The sequence below is a fragment of the Salmo salar genome, chromosome 07 (genome assembly GCF_965601325.2).
Source record: "Salmo salar chromosome 07, fSalSal1, whole genome shotgun sequence".
NCBI lineage: Eukaryota > Metazoa > Chordata > Actinopteri > Salmoniformes > Salmonidae > Salmo > Salmo salar.
In genome coordinates this window covers 41,181,377-41,201,511 of record NC_138297.1, presented here as the reverse complement: position 1 = coordinate 41,201,511, position 20,135 = coordinate 41,181,377, and the positions used below count along the sequence as shown (strand labels likewise).

Below are 20,135 nucleotides of genomic sequence, written 5' to 3'. Positions count from 1 at the left end.
AATTTCTTACACTGTTACCCCATGAAATCTTAAGTCTTATTACATATAGCCGGGAGGAACTATTGGATATAAGAGCAACATCAACTTACCAACATTATGACCAGGAATACGACTTTCCCGAAGTGGATCCTCTGTTTGGTCCACCACCCAGGACAATGGATCGGATCCCAGCAGGCGACCCAAAACAACGGCGCCGCAGATGGAGCGGTCTTCTGGTCAGGCTCCGTTGACGGGCACATCGCCCACCGCTCCCGAGTATACTACTCGCCAATGTCCAATCTCTTGACAACAAGGTAGACGAAATCCGAGCAAGGGTTGCCTTCCAGAGAGACATCCGAGATTGTAACATTCTCTATTTCACGGAAACATGGCTCACTCAGGATACGTTATCAGAGTTGGTATAGCCACCTGGTTTCTTCACGCATCGCGCCGACAGAAACTAACATCTCTCTAGTAAGAAGAAGGGCGGGGGTGTATGCCTTATGATTAACGAGTCGTGGTGTGATCATAACAACATACAGGAACTCAAGTCCTTTTGTTCACCTGACCTAGAATTCCTTACAATCAAATGCCGACCGCATTATCTACCAGGAGATTATAATTTATTATAATCTCAGTCGTGTATATCCCCCCCAAGTAGACACCTCGACTGCCCTGAAAGAACTTCATTGGACTCTATGTAAACTGGAAACCACATATCCTGAGGCTACATTTACTGTAGCTGGGGATTTTAACAAGGCTAATCTGAAAACAAGGCTCCCTAAATTTTATCAGCGTATCGAATGCACGACCCGGGCTGGCAAAATGCTGGATCATTGTTACTCTAACTTCTGCGACGCATACAAAGCCCCTCGCCCATTCCTTAGGCAAATCTGACCACGACTCCATTTTGTTGCTCCCAGCCTATAGACAGAAACTCAAACAGGAAACGCCCGTGCTCAGGTCTGTTCAACGCTGGTCCGACCAATCTGATTCCACGCTTCAAGATTGCTTCGATCACGCAAGGTCTACAGTCAATCACGGACTACAAAAAGAAAATCAGCCCCGTCGCGGACCTCGATGTCTTGCTCCCAGACAAACGAAACAACTTCTTTGCTTGCTTTGAGGACAATACAGTGCCACCGACACGGCCCGCTACCAAAACCTGCGGGCTCTCCTTCACCGCAGCCAACGTGAGTAAAACATTTAAACGTGTTAACCCTTGCAAGGCTGCAGGCCCAGACGGCATCCGCATCCTCAGAGCATGCGCAGACCAGCTGGCTGGTGTGTTTACGGACATATTCAATCAATCCCTATCCCAGTCTGCTGTTCCCACATGTTTCAAGAGGGCCACCATTATTCCTATTCTCAAGAAAGCTAAGGTATCTGAGCTAAACGACTATCGCCCCGTAGCACTCACTTCCATGATCATGAAGTGCTTTGAGAGACTAGTCAAGGATCATATCACCTCCACCCTACCTGACACCCTAGACCCACTCCAATTTGCTTACTGCCCCAATAGATCCACAGACGACGCAATCGCAATCACACTGCCCTAACCCATCTGAATAAGAGGAATATCTATGTAAGAATGCTGCTCATCGACTACAGCTCAGCATTTAACACCATAGTACCCTCCAAACTCGTCATTAAGCTCGAGACCCTGGGTCTCGACCCCACCCTGTGCAACACGGTCCTGGACTTTCTGACAGGACGCCCCCAGGTGGTGAGGGTAGGAAACATCTCCACCCCGCTGATTCTCAGCCAACTCCTGTGCTTCCTGTTCACCCATGACTGCGTGGCCACACACGCCTCCAACTCAATCATCAAGTTTGCAGACGACACTACAGTGGTAGGCTTGATTACCAACAATGACGAGACGGCCTACAGGGAGGAGGTGAGGGCCCTCGGAGTGTGGTGTCAGGAAAATAACCTCACACTCAACGTCAACAAAACAAAGAAGATGATCGTGGACTTCAGGAAACAGCAGAGGGAGCACCCCCCTATCCACATCGACGGGACAGTAGTGGAGAAGGTGGGAAGTTTTAAGTTCCTGGGCGTACACATCACAGACAAACTGAAATGGTCCACCCACACAGACAGTGTGGTGAAGAAGGCGCAACAGCGCCTCTTCAACCTCAGGAGGCTGAAGAAATTTGACTCGTCACCAAAAACACTCACAAACTTTTACAGATGCACAATCGAGAGCATCCTGTTGGGCTGTATCACAGCCTGGTACGGCAACTGCTCCGCCCACAACCGAAAGGCTCTCCAGAGGGTGGTGCGGTCTGCACAACGCATCACCGGGGGCAAACTACCTGCCCTCCATGACACCTACACCACCTGATGTCACAGGAAGGTCAAAAAGATCATCAAGGACAACAACCACCCGAGCCACTGCCTGTTCACCCTGCTATCATCCAGAAGGCGAGGTCAGTACAGGTGCATCAAAGCTGGGACCGAGAGACTGAAAAAGAGCTTCTATCTCAAGGTCATCAGACTGCTAGCCACTTTAATAATAAAACATTTGATGTAATAAATGTATCACTAGTCACTTTAAACAATGCCACTTTATATAATGTTTACATACCCTACATTCCTCAACTCATATGTATATACTGTACTCTATACCATCTACTGCATCTTGCCTATGCCGTTCGGCCATCGCTCATCCATATATTTATATGTTCATTGGGGGAAAAAGTATTTGATCCCCTGCTGATTTTGTACGTTTGCCCACTTACAAAGAAATGATCAGTCTAATTTTAATAGTAGGTTTATTTGAACTGTGAGAGACAGAATAACAACAACAAAAATCCAGAAAAAAAACGCATGTCAAAAATGTTATAAAATGATTTGCATTTTAATGAGGGAAATAAGTATTTGACCCCTCTGCAAAACATGACTTAGTACTTGGTGGCAAAACCCTTGTTGGCAATCAGAGGTCAGATGTTTCTTGTAGTTGGCCACCAGGTTTGCACACATCTCAGGAGGGATTTTGTCCTACTCCTCTTTGCAGATCTTCTCCAAGTCATTAAGGTTTTGAGGCTGACGTTCGGCAACTCGAACCTTCAGCTTTCTTCACAGATTTTCTATGGGATTAAGGTCTGGAGACTAGCTAGGCCACTCCAGGACCTTAATGTGCTTCTTCTTGAGCCACTCCTTTGTTGCCTTGGCCGTGTGTTTTGGGTCATTGTCATGCTGGAATACCCATCCACGATCCATTTTCAATGCCCTGGCTGAGGGAAGGAGGTTCTCACCCAAGATTTGACGGTACATGGCCTCGTCCATCGTTCCTTTGATGCGGTGAAGTTGTCCTATCCCTTTAGCAGAAAAACACCCTCAAAGGATAATGTTTCCACCTCCATGTTTGACAGTGGAGATGATGTTCTTGGGGTCATAGGCAGCATTCCTCCTCCTCCAAACACGGCGAGTTGAGTTGATGCCAAAGAGCTCCATTTTGGTCTCATCTGACCACAACACTTTCACCAGTTGTCCTCGGAGTCATTCAGATGTTCATTGGCACACTTCAGACGGGCATGTATATGTATTCTTGAGCACGGGGACCTTGCGGGCGCTTCAAGATTTCAGTCCTTCAAGGCATAGTGTGTTACCAATTGTTTTCTTGGTGACTATGGTCCCAGCTGCCTTGAGATCATTGACAAGATCCTCCCGTGTAGTTCTGGGCTGATTCCTCACCGTTCTCATGATCATTGCAACTCCACGAGGTGAGATCTTGCATGGAGCCCCAGGCCGAGGGATATTGACAGTTCTTTTGTGTTTCTTCCATTTGCAAATAATCGCACCAAATGTTGTCACCTTCTCACCAAGCTGCTTGGCGATGGTCTTGTAGCCCATTCCAGCCTTGTGTAGGTCTACAATCCTGTCCCTGACATCCTTGGAGAGCTCTTTGGTCTTGGCCATGGTGGAGAGTTTGGAATCTGATTTGCTTCTGTGGACAGGTGTATTTTTTTTTTACAGGTAACAAGCAGCAATTAGGAGCACTCCCTTTAGGAGCACACTCTTAATCTCAGCTCATTACCTGTATAAAAGACACCTGGGAGCCAGAAATCTTTCTGATTGAGAGGGGGTCAAATGCTTATTTCCCTCATTAAAATGCAAATCAATTTATAACAATTTTGACATGCGTTTTTCTGGATATTTTTGTTGTTATTCTGTCTCTCACAGTTCAAATAAACCTACCATTAAAATTATAGACTGATCCTTTCTTTGTCAGTAGGCAAACGTACAAAATCAGCAGGGGATCAAATACTTTTTTCCCCCACTGTACATATTCTTATTCAATCCTTTGTACTTGTGTGTAAAAGGTAGTTGTTGTGAAATTGTTAGTTTACGTGTTAGATATTACTGCATGGTCGAAACTAGAAGCACAAGATTTCGCTACACTCGCACTAACATCTGTTAACCATGTGTATGTGACCAATAAAATTTGATTTGATGATAAACAGAGAGTAGCAGCAGCGTAAAAGAGGAGTTGTGTGGGGGGGGGCACACAATGCAAATAGTCCAGGTAGCCATTTGATTACCTGTTCAGGAGTCTTATGGCTTGGGGGCAAAACTGTTGAGAAGCCTTTTTGTCCTAGACTTGGCACTCCGGTACCGTCTATGACTGGGGTGGCTGGGGTCTTTGACAATTTTTAGGGCCTTCCTCTGACACCGCCTGGTGTAGAGACACACACACACACTGAATCGACATCGACACAGTGAATTTGAGTGATTAGATTTAATGAGAGCACCAGAGAGAGAGAGTGTGCGCGTGTGTGTGCGCCCATCCCAGTCTGGCAGCTGGCCAAAACACACTTGGGGATGCCCTGCATTACAATGACCACTTAAAGATACAGCACCGCTTTGCTGCTGCTCTCTCCCGTTTTAGCGGAGGTACATGTATGTATCTGAATTGTCGCTATGTGGATTTGCAGTCTGCCTTCCCTCCCCATCCTGTGATTGGTCAGGGGCAACTGTGTTTATGAGGGGGGCTGTTCTACTCACGTGATGATGTCACAGTGAGTGTTGAGTGTTGATCTGAAGCCCAGGTATACCCAGGTATTCTGACCTCTATGTATTTCACAGTGCTAATGTCTGGCTGTCGGTCTCTGTGTGCAAAGATATGAGGCATTTTTTTTTATGTTTGGTAACATCAAGTGATGGCTTGGATCATATAAGCCTGAATGATAAGTGCAAAAGAGGGAAGGGGAGAGAGGAAGGGGAGTGGAAGAGAGAGAGAGAAGGAGGGGGGCCCTATGAAAGTGAGCTCTTCTGCAAGCAGCTCTTTTTTTGCCTGTGTCTGCATGTGTGTGATTACTGACCCCACATCTGCATGCCTGGGAGGGAAGGAGGGAGAGAACGAAGGGAATGGAAGGAGAGAGGGAGGAGGGAAGAGATGGAGGAAGCAAAGAAGGAGAGATGAGAGAGAGCACTCACAGCAGTGTGTGGTTGTGAGACTGAAGGAAGAAATTGGTGGCCAATGCCAACACTTATGTGTGTGTGTGTCTGCCCTTGTGTCCTTGGACCTGTTTGTCATGGAAATGAGCCAGGATGAGCTTCCTCTTCCTGTTCAGCAAATTACAATTTGTTCTTAACTGACTTTCCTAGTTAAATAAGGGTTAAATAAAATAAATACAAATCCCTCTCTCCCTCCCTCCCTCCATCTCTCTCATAGAGCGGCTGTCTCTAAGGAGTCATCTTGGACCGCATCCTTTGCCCACAATAACAAAAGAACACGCACACATTATACACACACACACACACACACACACACACACACACACACACACACACACACACACATTAAATATACACACACACACACACCAATCCCACAGTCAGCATGGCAGTGCACACTTCAGTGGTTGTGCTGTTTCAGAGCGAGGGATCTACAGTTGAAGTCAGAAGTTTACATACACTGAGGTTGTAGTCATTAAAACTCGTTTTTCAACCACTCCACAAATGTCTTGTTAACAAACTATAGTTTTGGCAAGTCGGTTAGGACATATACTTTGTGCATGACACAAGCAATTTTTCCAACAATAGTTTACAGACAGATTATTTCACTTATAATTCGCTGTATCACAATTCCAGTGGGTCAGAAGTTTACACACACTAAGTTGACTGTGCCTTTAAACAGCTTGGACAATTCCAGAAAATTATGTCATGGCTTTAGAAGCTTCTGATAGGCTAATTGACATCATTTGAGTCAATTGGAGGTGTACCTGTGGATGTATTTCAAAGCCTACCTTCAAACACAGTGCCTCTTTGCTTGACATCATAGGAAAATCAAAAGAAATCAGCCAAGACCTCAGGGGAAAAAAATGGTAGGCCTCCACAAGTCCAAACCCCTGAAGGTACCACGTTCATCTGTACAAACAATAGTATGCAAGTATAAACACCATGGGACCACGCAGCCGTCATACCGCTCAGGAAGGAGATGCATTCTGTCTCCTGGAGATGAACATACTTTGGTGCGAAAAGTGCAAATCAATCCCAGAACAACAGCAAAGGACCTTGTGAAGATGCTGGAGGAAACGGGTACAAAAGTATCTATATCCACAGTAAAATTAGTCCTATATTGACGTAACCTGAAAGGCTGCTCAGCAAGGAAGAAGCCACTGCTCCAAAACCGCCATAAAAAAGCCAGACTACGGTTTGCAACTGCACATAGGGACAAAGATCGTACTTTTTGGAGAAATGTCCTTTGGTCTGATGAAACAAAAATAGATCTGTTTGGCCATAATGACCATCTTTATGTTTGGAGGAAAAAGGGAGACGCTTGCAAGCCGAAGAACACCATCCCAATCGTGAAACACGGGGTGGCAGCATCATGTTGTGGGGGTGCTTTGCTGCAGGAGGGACTGGTGCACTTCACAAAATAGATGGCATCATGAGCGAGGAAAATTATGTGGATATATTGAAGCAACATCTCAAGACCTCAGTCAGGAAGTTTTAAAGCTTGGTCGCAAATGGGACTTCCAAATGGACAATGACCCCAAGCATACTTCCAAAGTTGTGGCAAAATGGCTTAAGGACAACAAAGTCAAGGTATTGGAGTGGCCATCACAAAGCCCTGACCTCAATCCTATAGACATTTTTGGGCAGAACTGAAAAGGCATGTGTGAGCAAAGAGGCCTACAAACCTGACTCAGTTACACCAGCTCTGTCAAGAGGAATGGGCCAAAATTCACCCAACTTATTGTGGGAAGCTTGTGGAAGGCAACCCTAAACATTTGACCCAAGTTAAACAATTTAAAGGCAGTGCTACCAAATACTAACTGAGTGTATGTAAACTTCTGACTCACGGGAATGTGATGAAAGAAATAAAAGCTGAAAGAAATAATTCTCTCTACTATTTTTCTGACATAGGATCACCACTTTATTTTAAGAATGTTTCTAACTGACCAAAGACAGGGAATTTTTACTAGGATTAAATGTCAGGAATTGTGAAAAACTGAGTTTAAATGTATTTGGCTAAGGTGTATGTAAACTTCCGACTTCAACTGTATCTGACACAGGAAGGAGAGGACTGGCAGAGAATACACAACGATAACCCCCCCACCTCTTCCACTCCCTCTCTCTCTCACACACACATACATTCTATATTTCTCCCTTCCTCATTTTCTTCCTCTCTCCTTATCTTGGTCTCTCCCTTTCACACGGTCTCTCTTACACACACATGGACACGCAGACACACCAATCTCCAGGGGACCCTCTCCACTTCACTACCTGTTGTCTTGGCAACCACACACTGTGTGTGAACCATGTGACGAAGAAGGTGAAGACAGAGCTCATATCTGCCGCATCGACATTGACACACACACACACACACTGGTGTGCATGCGCAGATATGCTTCATAAAGATCCCAATAGAATAATGTCATGGCCTTTAGCCTGAAGAATCTGATTTCCAGTCACGCATGCTCTCGTGTTTGTGTGTGTGTGTGTGTGTGTGTGTGTGTGTGTGTGTTTGCACACGCATGCACGTAAGTGTGCAGAGACATGCACGTTCCCCACTGTGATAGTGGATTATCTAGTGAGCATGTGTTCTAACGCAAAATGGCTGCCATGTGCATCACCCAGGTGGGTGCCTAGCTACACATTAGTGGGTGATGAAGAGCGGTGTTCCCGTCATCTGTAAAGGGCTTTGAGACCTGGTGAAAAACACAATATGAAATCAATTCATTAGTATATGGGCCAGTACTCTGCAAAGGTGTTATGTCTGCATCTGTTAGTGAGTGTGTATTACTAGAGGTGTCTGTGTAACTAAATAATTGTGTTTGTCTGTGGAGGTCTGGTTTAGGGTGTGTGCATGTATTTCTGTGTCCATGTCAGTGCAGGGAAGTGTGTAAACATGTCTGATTGTGTTTACAGTATGTCTCTGAGTGTGTGTGGTGTGTATTTCCATAATCGTATGTGTATGTATCGCTGATTGTGTGTATCATGTGTGTGTATACAGTATATATCTGATTATAAGTGTATCTGTGTGTAGATGTGCGTGCCCAGCTGGTGGAGCAGCAGCGGTGTTTGGAACAGCAGACAGAGATGAGGGTGCAGCTGCTGCAGGACCTGCAGGACTTCTTCAGGAAGAAGGCTGAGATCGAGACGGAGTACTCCAGGAACCTGGAGAAACTAGCCGAGAGGTTCATGGCCAAGACACGCAGCACCAAGGACCACCAGCAGTACAAGTAAGAGGACGTGTGTGTGTGTGTGTGTGTGTGTGTGTGTGTGTGTGTGTGTGTGTGTGTGTGTGTGTGCAAACTGCTTATTTGTGTGTGCATAGCTCATATGGGTTTATGTGTAAACAGTGGCTTTATGTTTGTGTTGATTTGAGTACAACCTCCCCGATCTTTCTCTCTCCTACAGAAAGGACCAGAACTTGCTGTCTCCAGTTAACTGCTGGTACCTGCTGCTGAACCAGGTAATGAATCTGTTTGTTTGCATGTGTGCTCCATCCTGAAGGCACATATTGCTGACATGTTGGTTCTCTTCATTAAAAAGTTGCCTGAGATCATGTGCTTACATTGCCTGAATAATCTCGCTCTTCAGGTGAGAAGGGAGAGTAAGGACCACGCCACACTCAGTGACCTCTACCTGAACAACGTCATCACCCGCCTCACGCACATCAGCGACGACTCCGCCCGCCTGCTCAAAAGAGTGAGCCAATCACAGCCTCTTCTCATGCACGTGTCACAGATCATCAGGGGTCAGCGTTCAAAGATGACTTTCCCAAGGGAATAGAGGGTTTAATAGCTTCGATGACAAGTCTGTTAGTATGAGAGGGAGCAAGAAGAGGACCAGAAGAGTTAATGTTTTCTAAGGAAAAGTAAAGGCTCATATTTCCTCCTGTGTATTTTCCCAGAAGCCTCTTGGTTTGAGAGGGAGCTATAAAAGGAGCCACAAAGAATTAACCTGATGGGTTTTAATCAAAAGTACAGAAGGTCCACATTTCCCCCCGTGTATTTTTAGAGAAGCCTGCCTCCGAGTACTGTAGAACAAGTTAAACACACACACCCCTTCCGAGTTCAGCTCATCATGTTCATTATTCATATCTCTGTGGCTCCTGTTTTATTAATGAGAGCTAAAGTGCTGAGAGACCTGCTAGCTTGTAGATACATACAGTACACCTAGACAAAGAGGCTTCGTAACTGTGTTATAACTGCTTATGAAGCCAGGGGCGCAACTTGGATATTAAAAGTGGGGGGACAAAGTTATTTATTTTAAAAAAAATTATATATATAATTTTTTTTATTTACTTTTTTTTTTTTTTACAGTCGGATAAACACTCAACTGCCTACCCAACCGCTTGGAGGCGTCCGCATGGTCCTAAAGCACATCCTTGCCTTGTTTTGTATATCATTCCAATGATAAAACTGGTTGCTGCCCCCCACCCGTCCCCCATCTCTAGTGAAAGTTTCGCCCCTGTATGAAGCTCTAGCACACAGATGACACTTGTCAGTCACTGTGAGTGAGCCGAGGATGACACCGGCTGGTGACCATGACAACGCTGAGTTTCTGACAGCCTGGTGTCCATGGTGACCGGCTCAGCTGGTCCGCCTCACAGTGAGAAGGCTAGTGGAATGGGATTCATCCATTCTGGGATTTTAGAGTCATTTGGCTTAATGCAATATTAATGCTGTACAGAATGCTATAAGTCAAACTCCCAAACTGGAAGGAGCTGTTTAATACATGAGGACTCAGACACACACACACACAGGAGCTAGGAGCTACAGCCCGGCTCCTGCCACTATATGTTTTATTTATGGATTCATCCGTTTGTGGATGTATTTATTTATTCATATGCCCTCTTTATCGGATTATGAAACGTTTCTCATTTGCAGTGATGACCTCCCTTCTCCACTGTGTTGATGAAATATCTCTCTCCTCCTCTCTCTCTTCCTCCATACCCCCTCTCTCTCGTCTACCCACTCTGCTCCCCTCCTCTCCCCTCCCTCCTCTCTCAGAGTAAAGAGATCACCTTTCAGCTGCAGGAGGACTTGATGAAGCTCCTGAATGAACTCTACACCGTAAGTGACATCATCTATAACTGCCACACACACACACACACAGACAGTCTCCATTAAACATATAACTTTAGGGAGTTGAAAGCTTTTTTTTTTACTGTCACTTTTCCTGTTCTTAAACAACACGTCATCAAAAACGGACACACTTTCATTTTAAACATTGCAACGTGAACTTTGAGGAATGAGTAACTTTTTCTGTGCTCTACCAATTCTTGTAATTTCAGTAAAATGCTGCAAAGGAAAGTTGCTGAGCGTTAAGCTTAGTTAAGTGAAGGCTTGGCAGCCTTAAAAGCTTCTGGTGTAAATAAATAAGCACATGAGCTAGCAAGAACTTAGAGGGGACAGGTCTGTTCCTAACCTCACAGGGTGAAGGGAGGTTTAGGGTGGGTGCAACTGTCAACGGTGGGCAACATTTGTCAGGTGCATTTCTATAGGTGACTGTGGTATGAGCAGTAAGGTCATGTTCAGTAGGCACGAAACAGGAGAAAACACTTTCAAACGGAGGAGGTACTACCTGGACTCGTTCAATGAGGAGCATTCTTTCTGCTTTCCATGTCAAAACCTTTCCGTCCATTAGTGCCTTCTGAACACGACCCAAATGATTTGCCTGGGCAGAGTTGTTGACAGATGGATGCATTGTGGGCTGTGGTTGCTAGGTGATGAAGACATACCACATGTACCATGGGGAGACGCTGAACGCGGAAACCAAGCTGAGGGATGCCGAACGTCAGGTGGGGGTTGGCAAAGTGGGGCCTGGCGGGGGGGTGGAGCCGCTATTCGGCATGCGTATAGAGGAACGCCACCAGAGACGCAACGCCGCCCGCAAGATGGAGAAGATGAGGGAGAAGGTACAGAGACCCTTGAGGGACAACCTCTCCTTTCCTGCGTTCATAAAAAAATGTAAGTCTCTAACTTTTATTTTCTCCTCACCCTTCTCTCTCGCTCTCTGCTCCCACTCTTTCCCTCTCTCTGTCGCTCTCTCTCCAGAGGAAGGCTAAGTACTCTGAGAACAAGCTGAAGTCTCTGAAGGCCAGGAACGAGTACCTTCTGACGATGGAGGCCACCAACTCCTCCGTGTTCAAATACTACATCCACGACCTGCCCGATATCATAGACGTGAGTACACACACACACACACACACACACACACACACACCCCCCCCCCCCCCGCCGATTCAGTAGATTTCACTATTACCTAAGCAGTGTTGACAAAAAGTGTTAGGTGTGTCGTTCTCTAACACATTACCATCTCCTCCCTCCCTCCCTCAGTGTTGTGACCTGGGGTACCATTCCAGTCTGAGTCGTGCGTTGAAGACCTACCTGTCTGCAGAGCTGAGTCTGGAGGCCTCCAGGCGGACAGGGTTGGAGGTACTGGAGGGGGCCGTAGAGGGCCTGGATCCTGCCCGAGACAGACAGCGCCTGCTGGGCCTCTACCCCACCGCCTTCTGCCCCCCGCCACGCTTCAGCTTCCAGCCCCACATGGGGGACCCCGTGAGTGCGCAGAAGTGCAAAAACACACAAGCACGGATTCACACACAGACGTACGCGCACACAGTGACACCCCCCCCCCCCCCCCCCCCCCCCTGCCCAGGTAGGCGCCCGGTCATGCTGTGTGTTGTTCCTGTTTCCTGTCAGGTGACCCAGATAGCTGCCCAGCCACAGGTGCAGGCAGAGCTCACATCTAGGCTGCAGCAGCTCCAGTCACGCCTCTCTACCCTGAAGATCGAGAACGAGGAGGTGAGACACACACACATTTATCACACAGTCATATGTACTTCAGTTTCCCAGTGTGCTTTGCTGGAGAGGTGAGACCAGACATATACAGTTTTCCAGTGTGCTGTGTTGTAGTTTGGTTGACTCTCAGACCACATGCTGTGGGACGAAGGAGAGGGAGGTCGGGTTGGATTGATTTTGTGCCCGATGTAGACTTACAAATAAACCATTTTCGTTCCCTGAAGCTAGAGCTTTTTTGGGTTATTTATAGTGTGTTTTTAGAGTGTGTATTACGGTTGAGCAGTATGTATATGGATTGCTGTGGAATGGGAGGGCAGCTGTTATCTAACCCTGAAGGGCACAGAAGTGCTGATGAAGACTGGAGTAATGAGCTGCATCTGCATGTCTCAGCACACACACACACACACACACCGTAATTACCATACACAAATAAACACTCTCACACACCACCTGCACCGTACAGATTTAAGACACACACTCGCTCAAACCTCATATCCACAAGTACATGAACACACACATACACCACACAATCTGTGAGCGACTACTTTGGTCTAACTCTATTTCCCCTACCCGCAGGTGAAGAAGACATCGGGGGCCACTCTCACCACCCTTCAGGACATGACAGTGCTGGATGACTATGACGTTTCCCAGAGTTTCACCCACAGCCCCTCTTCAGAGTCGGTCAAGTCCAGCGTGTCGGACGGCTACCTAAACAAACCTAGCCTCGCCAAGCGCCGTGCCAACCAACAGGAGACTGAGCTCTTCTACTTCACGGTGAGACACGCACTCAGAGACACACACACACACACACACACACACACACACACACACAGGCTAGTTGATGTCGACAGTTAGGTAGATGTACAGTTAATAAACGCTGTATGTTCTTCTGACTGTGGTCCACAGAAGTTCCGTGAGTATCTGGAGGGCAGTAATCTGATCTCCAAACTACAGGCCAAGCACGACCTGCTGAAGAAAGCCATGGCCGAGGGTAAGAGACCCCACGCTCTATCTTGCTTTCTCGATTCTTTCTTGCGGTCTACCCTCTTTCTTTCTCTCTCTCTCTTTCTTTCTTTCTCTTTGTTAGCCTGATCCACGCTGGGCTCTCGTTTTGTTTCACTTGAATCCGTGTAGTGAAACAGAATGTGAGCTTGCGATATCAGGATGGTCAAACAAGGCTATCTTTTTGTAACTGCTATCTCTCTCACTGCCTCTTTTATGGCTGAGAAATATGCCTTACGTGCTAATGCCCTCCCTGTCTGACAATAAAAAAAAAACTGCCCTCTCTCTGTCTGCCTGTGTCTTTCATGTCTCTCCAGGGTATATAGCAGACACGCTGACCACCAGGTATAGCTCTTAAGCATGTTATTGACTGAAGCTCTGTTTTATCCGTTTCTATATTTTAAATTGTCTCACCTCTCGTCTTTGAGCTCTGCAAATTAAAACCGAGTCACTGTTGTCTCTGTTTCTCTCCTAGCCGTGGACGAAAGAACTCCCATAGCAATCACCAGGTAATGTTTCCACTGTTCCTCCCGCTGCTTGTGTCTGTGTGTGGTTGGTCTCTGGTGGCTGCTTAATTGCCCGGATGTGTTTTTTTAGGACTCGACTAAAGCCATTCCTCTGCTGGTGGAGAGCTGCATCCGCTACATCAACCTCCATGGTGAGTCCTTCTGTTGAAAACAACATGGTGGATCCTCCCCTTAGCCTATTTGGGGGCTAGGGGTTAGGAGCCAAGTCCTTTTCAAGTTCCTCTGATGTGTACTGACACATGATTAGACACTCATAACCGCCTCCCATCTCCTTCAGGTCTTCAGCACCAGGGCATATTCCGTGTGTCGGGGTCGCAGGTGGAGGTCAACGACATCAAGAACTCATTTGAAAGAGGTGAGAGGTCACTGTGAGGTCATCACACTTGTGCTCCCAGGTCAGGGGAAAGGAAACTAACCATGTCTGTCTCTGTTGCCAAGGTAACGACCCCCTGATTGACGAGGAGAATAACCATGACATCAACTCGGTGGCCGGTGTGCTGAAGCTCTACTTCCGGGGGCTGGAGAACCCCCTCTTTCCCAAGGAAAGGTTCAACGACCTACTTTCCTGTGTCCGTGAGTAGCACTTCCTTCCTCTATGGTGTGGGAGGTGGCTGGACAGGAGGACAGGGGGGAGTGGTGTTTTTTTGTGTGTGTTTGAAAAAAGTATCAGCTGTGAAGGTTTTGTGGTTTACCATGACTGCAGGTGACATTTGGACAGCTCTAACACGCAACGTGTTGTAAAAATGACCTTATCACCAGTCGATACGGCCCTTAATTCAAAACATATTTCAAATGCAACAGATTCCAATTGCTTTGCATGCTTCACATAAATGCATTGTTAGTTTTAGGTCTCCATAAATGATCAGCGCCTGTTCATTGACAAAAAGAGCAGTTTTGAAATGCAGTAGTGTGTTTTCAATTTTGGCACTGTCAAAATGGGTCCCGCTATATATCTCTCTCTCTGCATCTCTCTCTCTGCATCTCTCTCTCTCTCTTCCTCCCACACACGTCTCCAATGCCTCTCTCTATGGGCTGCTTATGTTTCAGGATTACACCTCATGAGTTCCTGGGAATATTACTGTGTGTGTGTGTGTGTGTGTGTGTGTGTGTGTGTGTGTGTGTGTGTGTGTGTGTGTGTGTGTGTGTGTGTGTGTGTGTGTGTGTGTGTGTGTGTGTGTGTACCCACAGGTATAGAGAGCCTGTATGACAGAGCTCAGTGTATTCGTAAGATTCTACTGGGTGTTCCACGGGCGACTCTGGTCGTGATGAGATACCTGTTCGCCTTCCTCAACCAGTGAGTGTCTGTACGCTAACACAGAACCACACATGAACCACGTCTGGGCTAATCTAGAACCCACATAATCACACAGAAGCAGTACTGGGTTTGACTAGACCACACAGAACCAGGTCTGGGTTAGTCTAGAACATATGAACCAAGCCTGGGCTCGTCAAGAGCACACAGAACCAGGTCTGGGCTAGTCAAAACCACACAGAACCAGGTCTGGGCTAGTCGAGAACATGTAGGTCTACGGTAGTCTAGATCACACAGAACCACATACAACACGGTCTGTCTGTCTGTATTTGGCTGAACACGATGTCTCATCTCTGCAGCTCCAAATAGAGATGGAGGAGGAAGTGTGAACGGGAGGAGAGAGGGAGAAGTGTGAGGTGCAGGTGTGATCTACCACAGCAGAGTCTGAATGTTAGATTGCAGAGTGTTAGATTGCAGTATTCGGTATGAGTATGATGAACATTCCGCATACTTCTATTTGTATCCTGGAGTTAGTGTTTTACTTCCTGCCTGGTCATGTGATGTGGTGTTTAAGTAGTAACATTTGCCCTGTGCCCCCTGCCCAGCTTATCCCAGTACAGCGACGAGAACATGATGGATGCTGGGAATCTGGCCATCGTCTTCGGCCCCACCCTGCTGCCCACGCCCGATGCACTGGACCAGGTGGCCTGCCAGGCGCATGTTAATGAGGTCATCAAGACGGTCATCCTGCACCACGACAACATCTTCCCCGACCCCCCGGAGGTGCCTGGGCCTGTCTATGAGAAGTGTATGACTGGAGACCAGTACTGGTGAGACAGATGGACTATACTGTATACTCCAGCCTTGCAACCAACCATCTGTGCTTTTATCCTTCTGTTCATCCATTTTGTGAAGTATCAAGAGGGCCCGGTTCTAGCAAGTCTGTCTAATATTGCTGACTGCTGCAGTTATGGTGCTTACACTCCCTTTTTCATCCTTTCCCTCCCTTCACACCCAAACTCTCTTACTCTCCCTCTCTCCCTTTATCCTCTCCAGCGAGAGTCCGTTCAGCGAGCCGGGTGGGGAGGCGGAGCCTGACGGCGGCACAGAGACTCAGACCAGTGAGGAGGGTACGCTCTGACCTTTGACCTCTACACAATCACCCAGTGGGCTTCTCTCTTATCCACCAATGGATAGAGAGCTGTCTCCATGGCAACAGCTAGCATAGACTCCCCTCTCTCCCTCTGTCGTTTCTCGCTGTGTGCAGTGTGTGATTCCCATTGTAAGGGGGAGGCGGTGGGGTGATGGCTAGCTAAGACTCTTATGCTCCGATTTCTCTTTCGCGTTCCCCTCGTTCCTCATTGGCTGAGCTCGGAAGGTCAAGCCGGGGACATTAGTGATTGACAGGTCCCCCTCGATCATACGATTTGGCTCTTATCTCTCTGTCCTTCTGCTTCCCGCTTCCCGCCCCCTCTCTCTCAATTTCTCTCTTTTTCTCTTCCGTCTCGCTCTGTCTCTCAGAGGGGGAAGCAGTAGAGGCAGTGGCCAGGTTTGACTATACGGGCCGGTCGGGGCGGGAGCTCTCCTTTAAGAAGGGAGTGACCCTGCAGCTGTTCCAGCGTGCATCACATGACTGGTGGGAGGGGCGACTCAACGGCACCCATGGACTGGTGCCTCACCAGTACATAACACTGAAGGACAGGCAAGTACACGGCTACAGCATAGCTAGCACATAGCATACACGCTAAGTGACACAACCATGCCAAGAGAACATGTCTGTAAAATATGCCTACAGCGGCATCCCATTGTGGATTGTTATCAAATTAACTATTGAATGAACATTTACGTGCTCAACTCCTTTTTACTGTATCAAAGGAACTGACCCTTTTTGATTCTTTAAATGTGTTTTTTGGGATTGATGGATTGATTGACTGACTGATCGATGACCTAAGTTATTAATTAAATTGATTGGAGTGAACAATTACTGGCCACTGGTATTGATTGACTAACTGATCATTTGTCTGATTAGAGTGCCCTGATTGGTTGGGTAACAGGTTCTGTTTAACACTGATTGGTTGGTAAGAGGTGCTGTGTGGTGTTTCAGGCCTGACTCTGCATCGACAGTGGACAGCGACAGTGGGAGCACTAGCAATGATGACAAGAGAGCCAGAAGTGAGCTGAGCTCTCCTACTGACAGACAGCCTGAGACCTACAACAGGTCAGTAGTTAGATCGCCAGAGACCTACAACAGGTCAGTAGTTAACACACAACAGACCACCACAGACCTATAAATTGCACAAAGCTAACAAACTAAGCTAGCGGTTTGTGGAGTGTATTGATTTAGTCAAGCTCTGATCTTAGCTAACGGTCTATATTGTACGTCTCTCCACAGCAGCCACCGCAGGAAGCGGACTGACATTTTCCGTCGCCCCATCGGTCGCTCTAAAGACCATGGTAACGGGAGTGTGTTGGAGAGGAACTCGCCGCCCGTCACTGGTCACTTCAGCCCACGGGAGCTCCTTCTGGGGCGGGGCACTGGCTTAACCCCGCCACTCGACAGCCCCGAGCGTCGTCGCCGTTCCACTGCCGCGGTAACGGTTACCGTGAGCCGCCACGATTTGCTGCGTCGGCCTGAAGACACGCCCATCCGGCGCTCCAGCAGCGGGCAGCACGGCTTCAGTTCCAGAACCCTGGACCCAGACACGCTGGCACAGGTACACTCTCTCACACGCACATACTTTCACACACAAGTACATACAGTAATTATACAAAAAAACAGACAGCTGCTGCACAAATCAAACTATACTTCATCTTATATTTTCTCTCTGCCACTCCCTCTTTCCTCCACCCCGCCTCGTTCCCCTCTCTCTGTAGGACATAGAGGAGAATGTGAGTGTGGCTCTGGGGCAGCTGAGGCAGTTGGAGCGTGGGGGCTGCAGACCGGCTCCTGACGTGGTCCTGGACACTCTGGAGCAGGTTAAGAACAGCCCAATCAAAGCCTGCTCCTCCGAGTCGCCCAGCCCCCACAGCACCCCCTCCACCCCAGGGACTCCTGGTACCCCTAGTCCCCTCAGCCCTCTGAGCCCCCTCATTCCCCTCCCTGGCCCCCCTCCCGCACCCATCCGATCCACCAACCCCTCCCCCGACACCTTGGGCTCCTTCAAGCCCGTAGTGGGGGCTCCGCTCCGTATGGGAGCTCCGCTTCGCCCCCCAGCCCTGAGGCCCAAACCCCTGGTGCCGCCCAAGAGCAACACCCCTCCTCTGCCCCCGCTGCTGGACAAGTCCTGCACCATGTGATGAGCCAAACCAGGCCAACCCGGGCCAAAATAAAGAGTAGGAGAACAGGGTACCTGCTTACTGTTTAGAAACCTGAACAAGGGTAGAACAGATCTGAAACTAAAAAGGTTTTATGTAGTAATACAAAATAATATATGATCTATGATATGCCATGATATTTATGTGTGTCGTCAGGTTGGTGTGTACTCTCTTCTTGGTGTGTAGGAGTTAACGTTCTCCATGTATCAAAGCGTAGCTATGTAAAATGAGACTGCTGAATGGGAGAAGTACAAGAAAAAAGTACAAGCTAAAGAAAGCAGAAACCCTATCCTGTAAAAGAGATGTAGTCACAGATGTGTGGGAGGTGTAGTTCTCCTCCAGTGAAATGTAGTTTCAGTGATGTGAACGTCGGCTAGGTAATGACAAAAGGCTCCTCAGCTAATGAAGGTCTGTCACCAAAAGGCTGCTGTGTTCTTCGTGTGTTTCGATTGGCTGCTGCATCGACGAGCGATTTTCGTTGGCGACGCGAAAGAAAGGGACAATGCGGAGTGAAGATGTGCCTGATGGGTAAAGGGAGGCTCACAGAGTGGAAACATAAGGGTGGTCTATGTGATCTTTTTTTTCAAATTATTTTCTATTTCACTTGGTTCCGCTGCTAAGCTCACTAATGCCTCAACCGAAGCCTCTCGAGGCATCGGTGACAGAACTCACATTCTATTTAACCAATGTTCAGCTATTTAATGAATGTTCCAGTATTTAACGACTGTTCAGCTCTCTATTGAATGTTCAGTGGACAATAATGTCACAGGGGCCGGCAGCGGCGTTAACCCTCACTACTAGAAAACAGCCTTCTCGTGTTCAACCGATACACAGGCCAGGGGAAATAGTTTGGAGGTACAGTGGGTTAGGAGTTTGTAGTGTACGTTTCCCTCAGCCTGTGTGTGTGTGATTTCTTTCCCATTACCCTGTTTGTCTGTGTGTTTCTCCTCTGCCTGCCCTCGTTCTGTTCCTTTGTAAGTGCGATTGTGGATAAAATGATGGATTGTTCATGTCTGCCTGTAAGTAACAGAACATGTGCAGGACAGGGGTGTTTGCGTGTGCTGGCAGTTGGTGTGTGTGGGAATATGGTATATCTGGTTGTGTTACACTGAAGTCACTAAATAACCTTAAGTTCACAGTAAGCAAACAGGCTTGGGCTTTTTGAGTGTAAATGCCCAAAATACACTAGAACAGCAGCACACTGAATGTGTCCTCTTTACTGTGGGAACTGTTGTGTGTTTGAGTAGTACTGGGGATGTGTGTCTCGAAGAATGGGCTATGGGTGTGCATCGGTTAGTGTGTGTCAATGTGAAAGTGCCTTTTTTTTTACCCTTGTCTTTGTGGGGAGTTTAATCCACTCACACATGTCCTGAATGGAGAGCAGCAGCACTTAGAATGAAATAATCAGTGTTTAGTAGAAGACTGAATTATGAATCCTAGAGTTAATCTATTGTGACATTGCACTTTGATGTATAGGAAAAATCGTGTACTTGGCATGTAGCATTATAACATGTGAACAGGTGCATTTTAAGGGACGTTGGTTTCTCTCTGAATGTGTCTGATAATTAAAGGAAATGGTTTAGTCTGTTGCTGTATCTGAAACTCCTGAGCTTCCTAAAGACAAGCTCTTATACCCAAATGGATAGTATTGATGTTGTATTTATATTATAAATAAAAGGGAAGAAATTAACAAGTGCGTTTTGGTTAGTCGAGCCTTCATTATTGCCTTGTTTATCACCTGCGGAGTGTGAGTGGGGTGGGAAAAGGGGATGGGTCGTGCGACAGTTGGCTGTC

The 20,135-nt window shown here is 47.3% G+C and overlaps 1 protein-coding gene across 1 annotated transcript in view; it reads left to right on the top strand.

Moving 5' to 3' along the window:
• Positions 1-20,052, top strand: part of LOC106609150 (SLIT-ROBO Rho GTPase-activating protein 1) — a 29,675-nt gene extending 9,623 nt beyond the window's left edge. The window contains exons 2-23 of the mRNA XM_082977630.1: positions 8,480-8,675; positions 8,854-8,908; positions 9,037-9,144; positions 10,452-10,514; positions 11,168-11,359; positions 11,499-11,627; positions 11,781-12,002; positions 12,147-12,248; positions 12,822-13,019; positions 13,152-13,236; positions 13,565-13,592; positions 13,723-13,756; positions 13,845-13,905; positions 14,052-14,129; positions 14,213-14,347; positions 14,963-15,068; positions 15,632-15,856; positions 16,083-16,156; positions 16,548-16,758; positions 17,149-17,244; positions 17,419-17,740; positions 17,901-20,052. Of these exons, the coding sequence (XP_082833756.1) occupies positions 8,480-8,675; positions 8,854-8,908; positions 9,037-9,144; positions 10,452-10,514; positions 11,168-11,359; positions 11,499-11,627; positions 11,781-12,002; positions 12,147-12,248; positions 12,822-13,019; positions 13,152-13,236; positions 13,565-13,592; positions 13,723-13,756; positions 13,845-13,905; positions 14,052-14,129; positions 14,213-14,347; positions 14,963-15,068; positions 15,632-15,856; positions 16,083-16,156; positions 16,548-16,758; positions 17,149-17,244; positions 17,419-17,740; positions 17,901-18,323 (3,143 nt within the window). The 3' untranslated portion in view covers positions 18,324-20,052. The remainder of the gene's footprint in view (positions 1-8,479; positions 8,676-8,853; positions 8,909-9,036; positions 9,145-10,451; positions 10,515-11,167; positions 11,360-11,498; positions 11,628-11,780; positions 12,003-12,146; positions 12,249-12,821; positions 13,020-13,151; positions 13,237-13,564; positions 13,593-13,722; positions 13,757-13,844; positions 13,906-14,051; positions 14,130-14,212; positions 14,348-14,962; positions 15,069-15,631; positions 15,857-16,082; positions 16,157-16,547; positions 16,759-17,148; positions 17,245-17,418; positions 17,741-17,900) is intronic.
• The last annotated feature ends 83 nt before the right edge of the window (positions 20,053-20,135 follow it).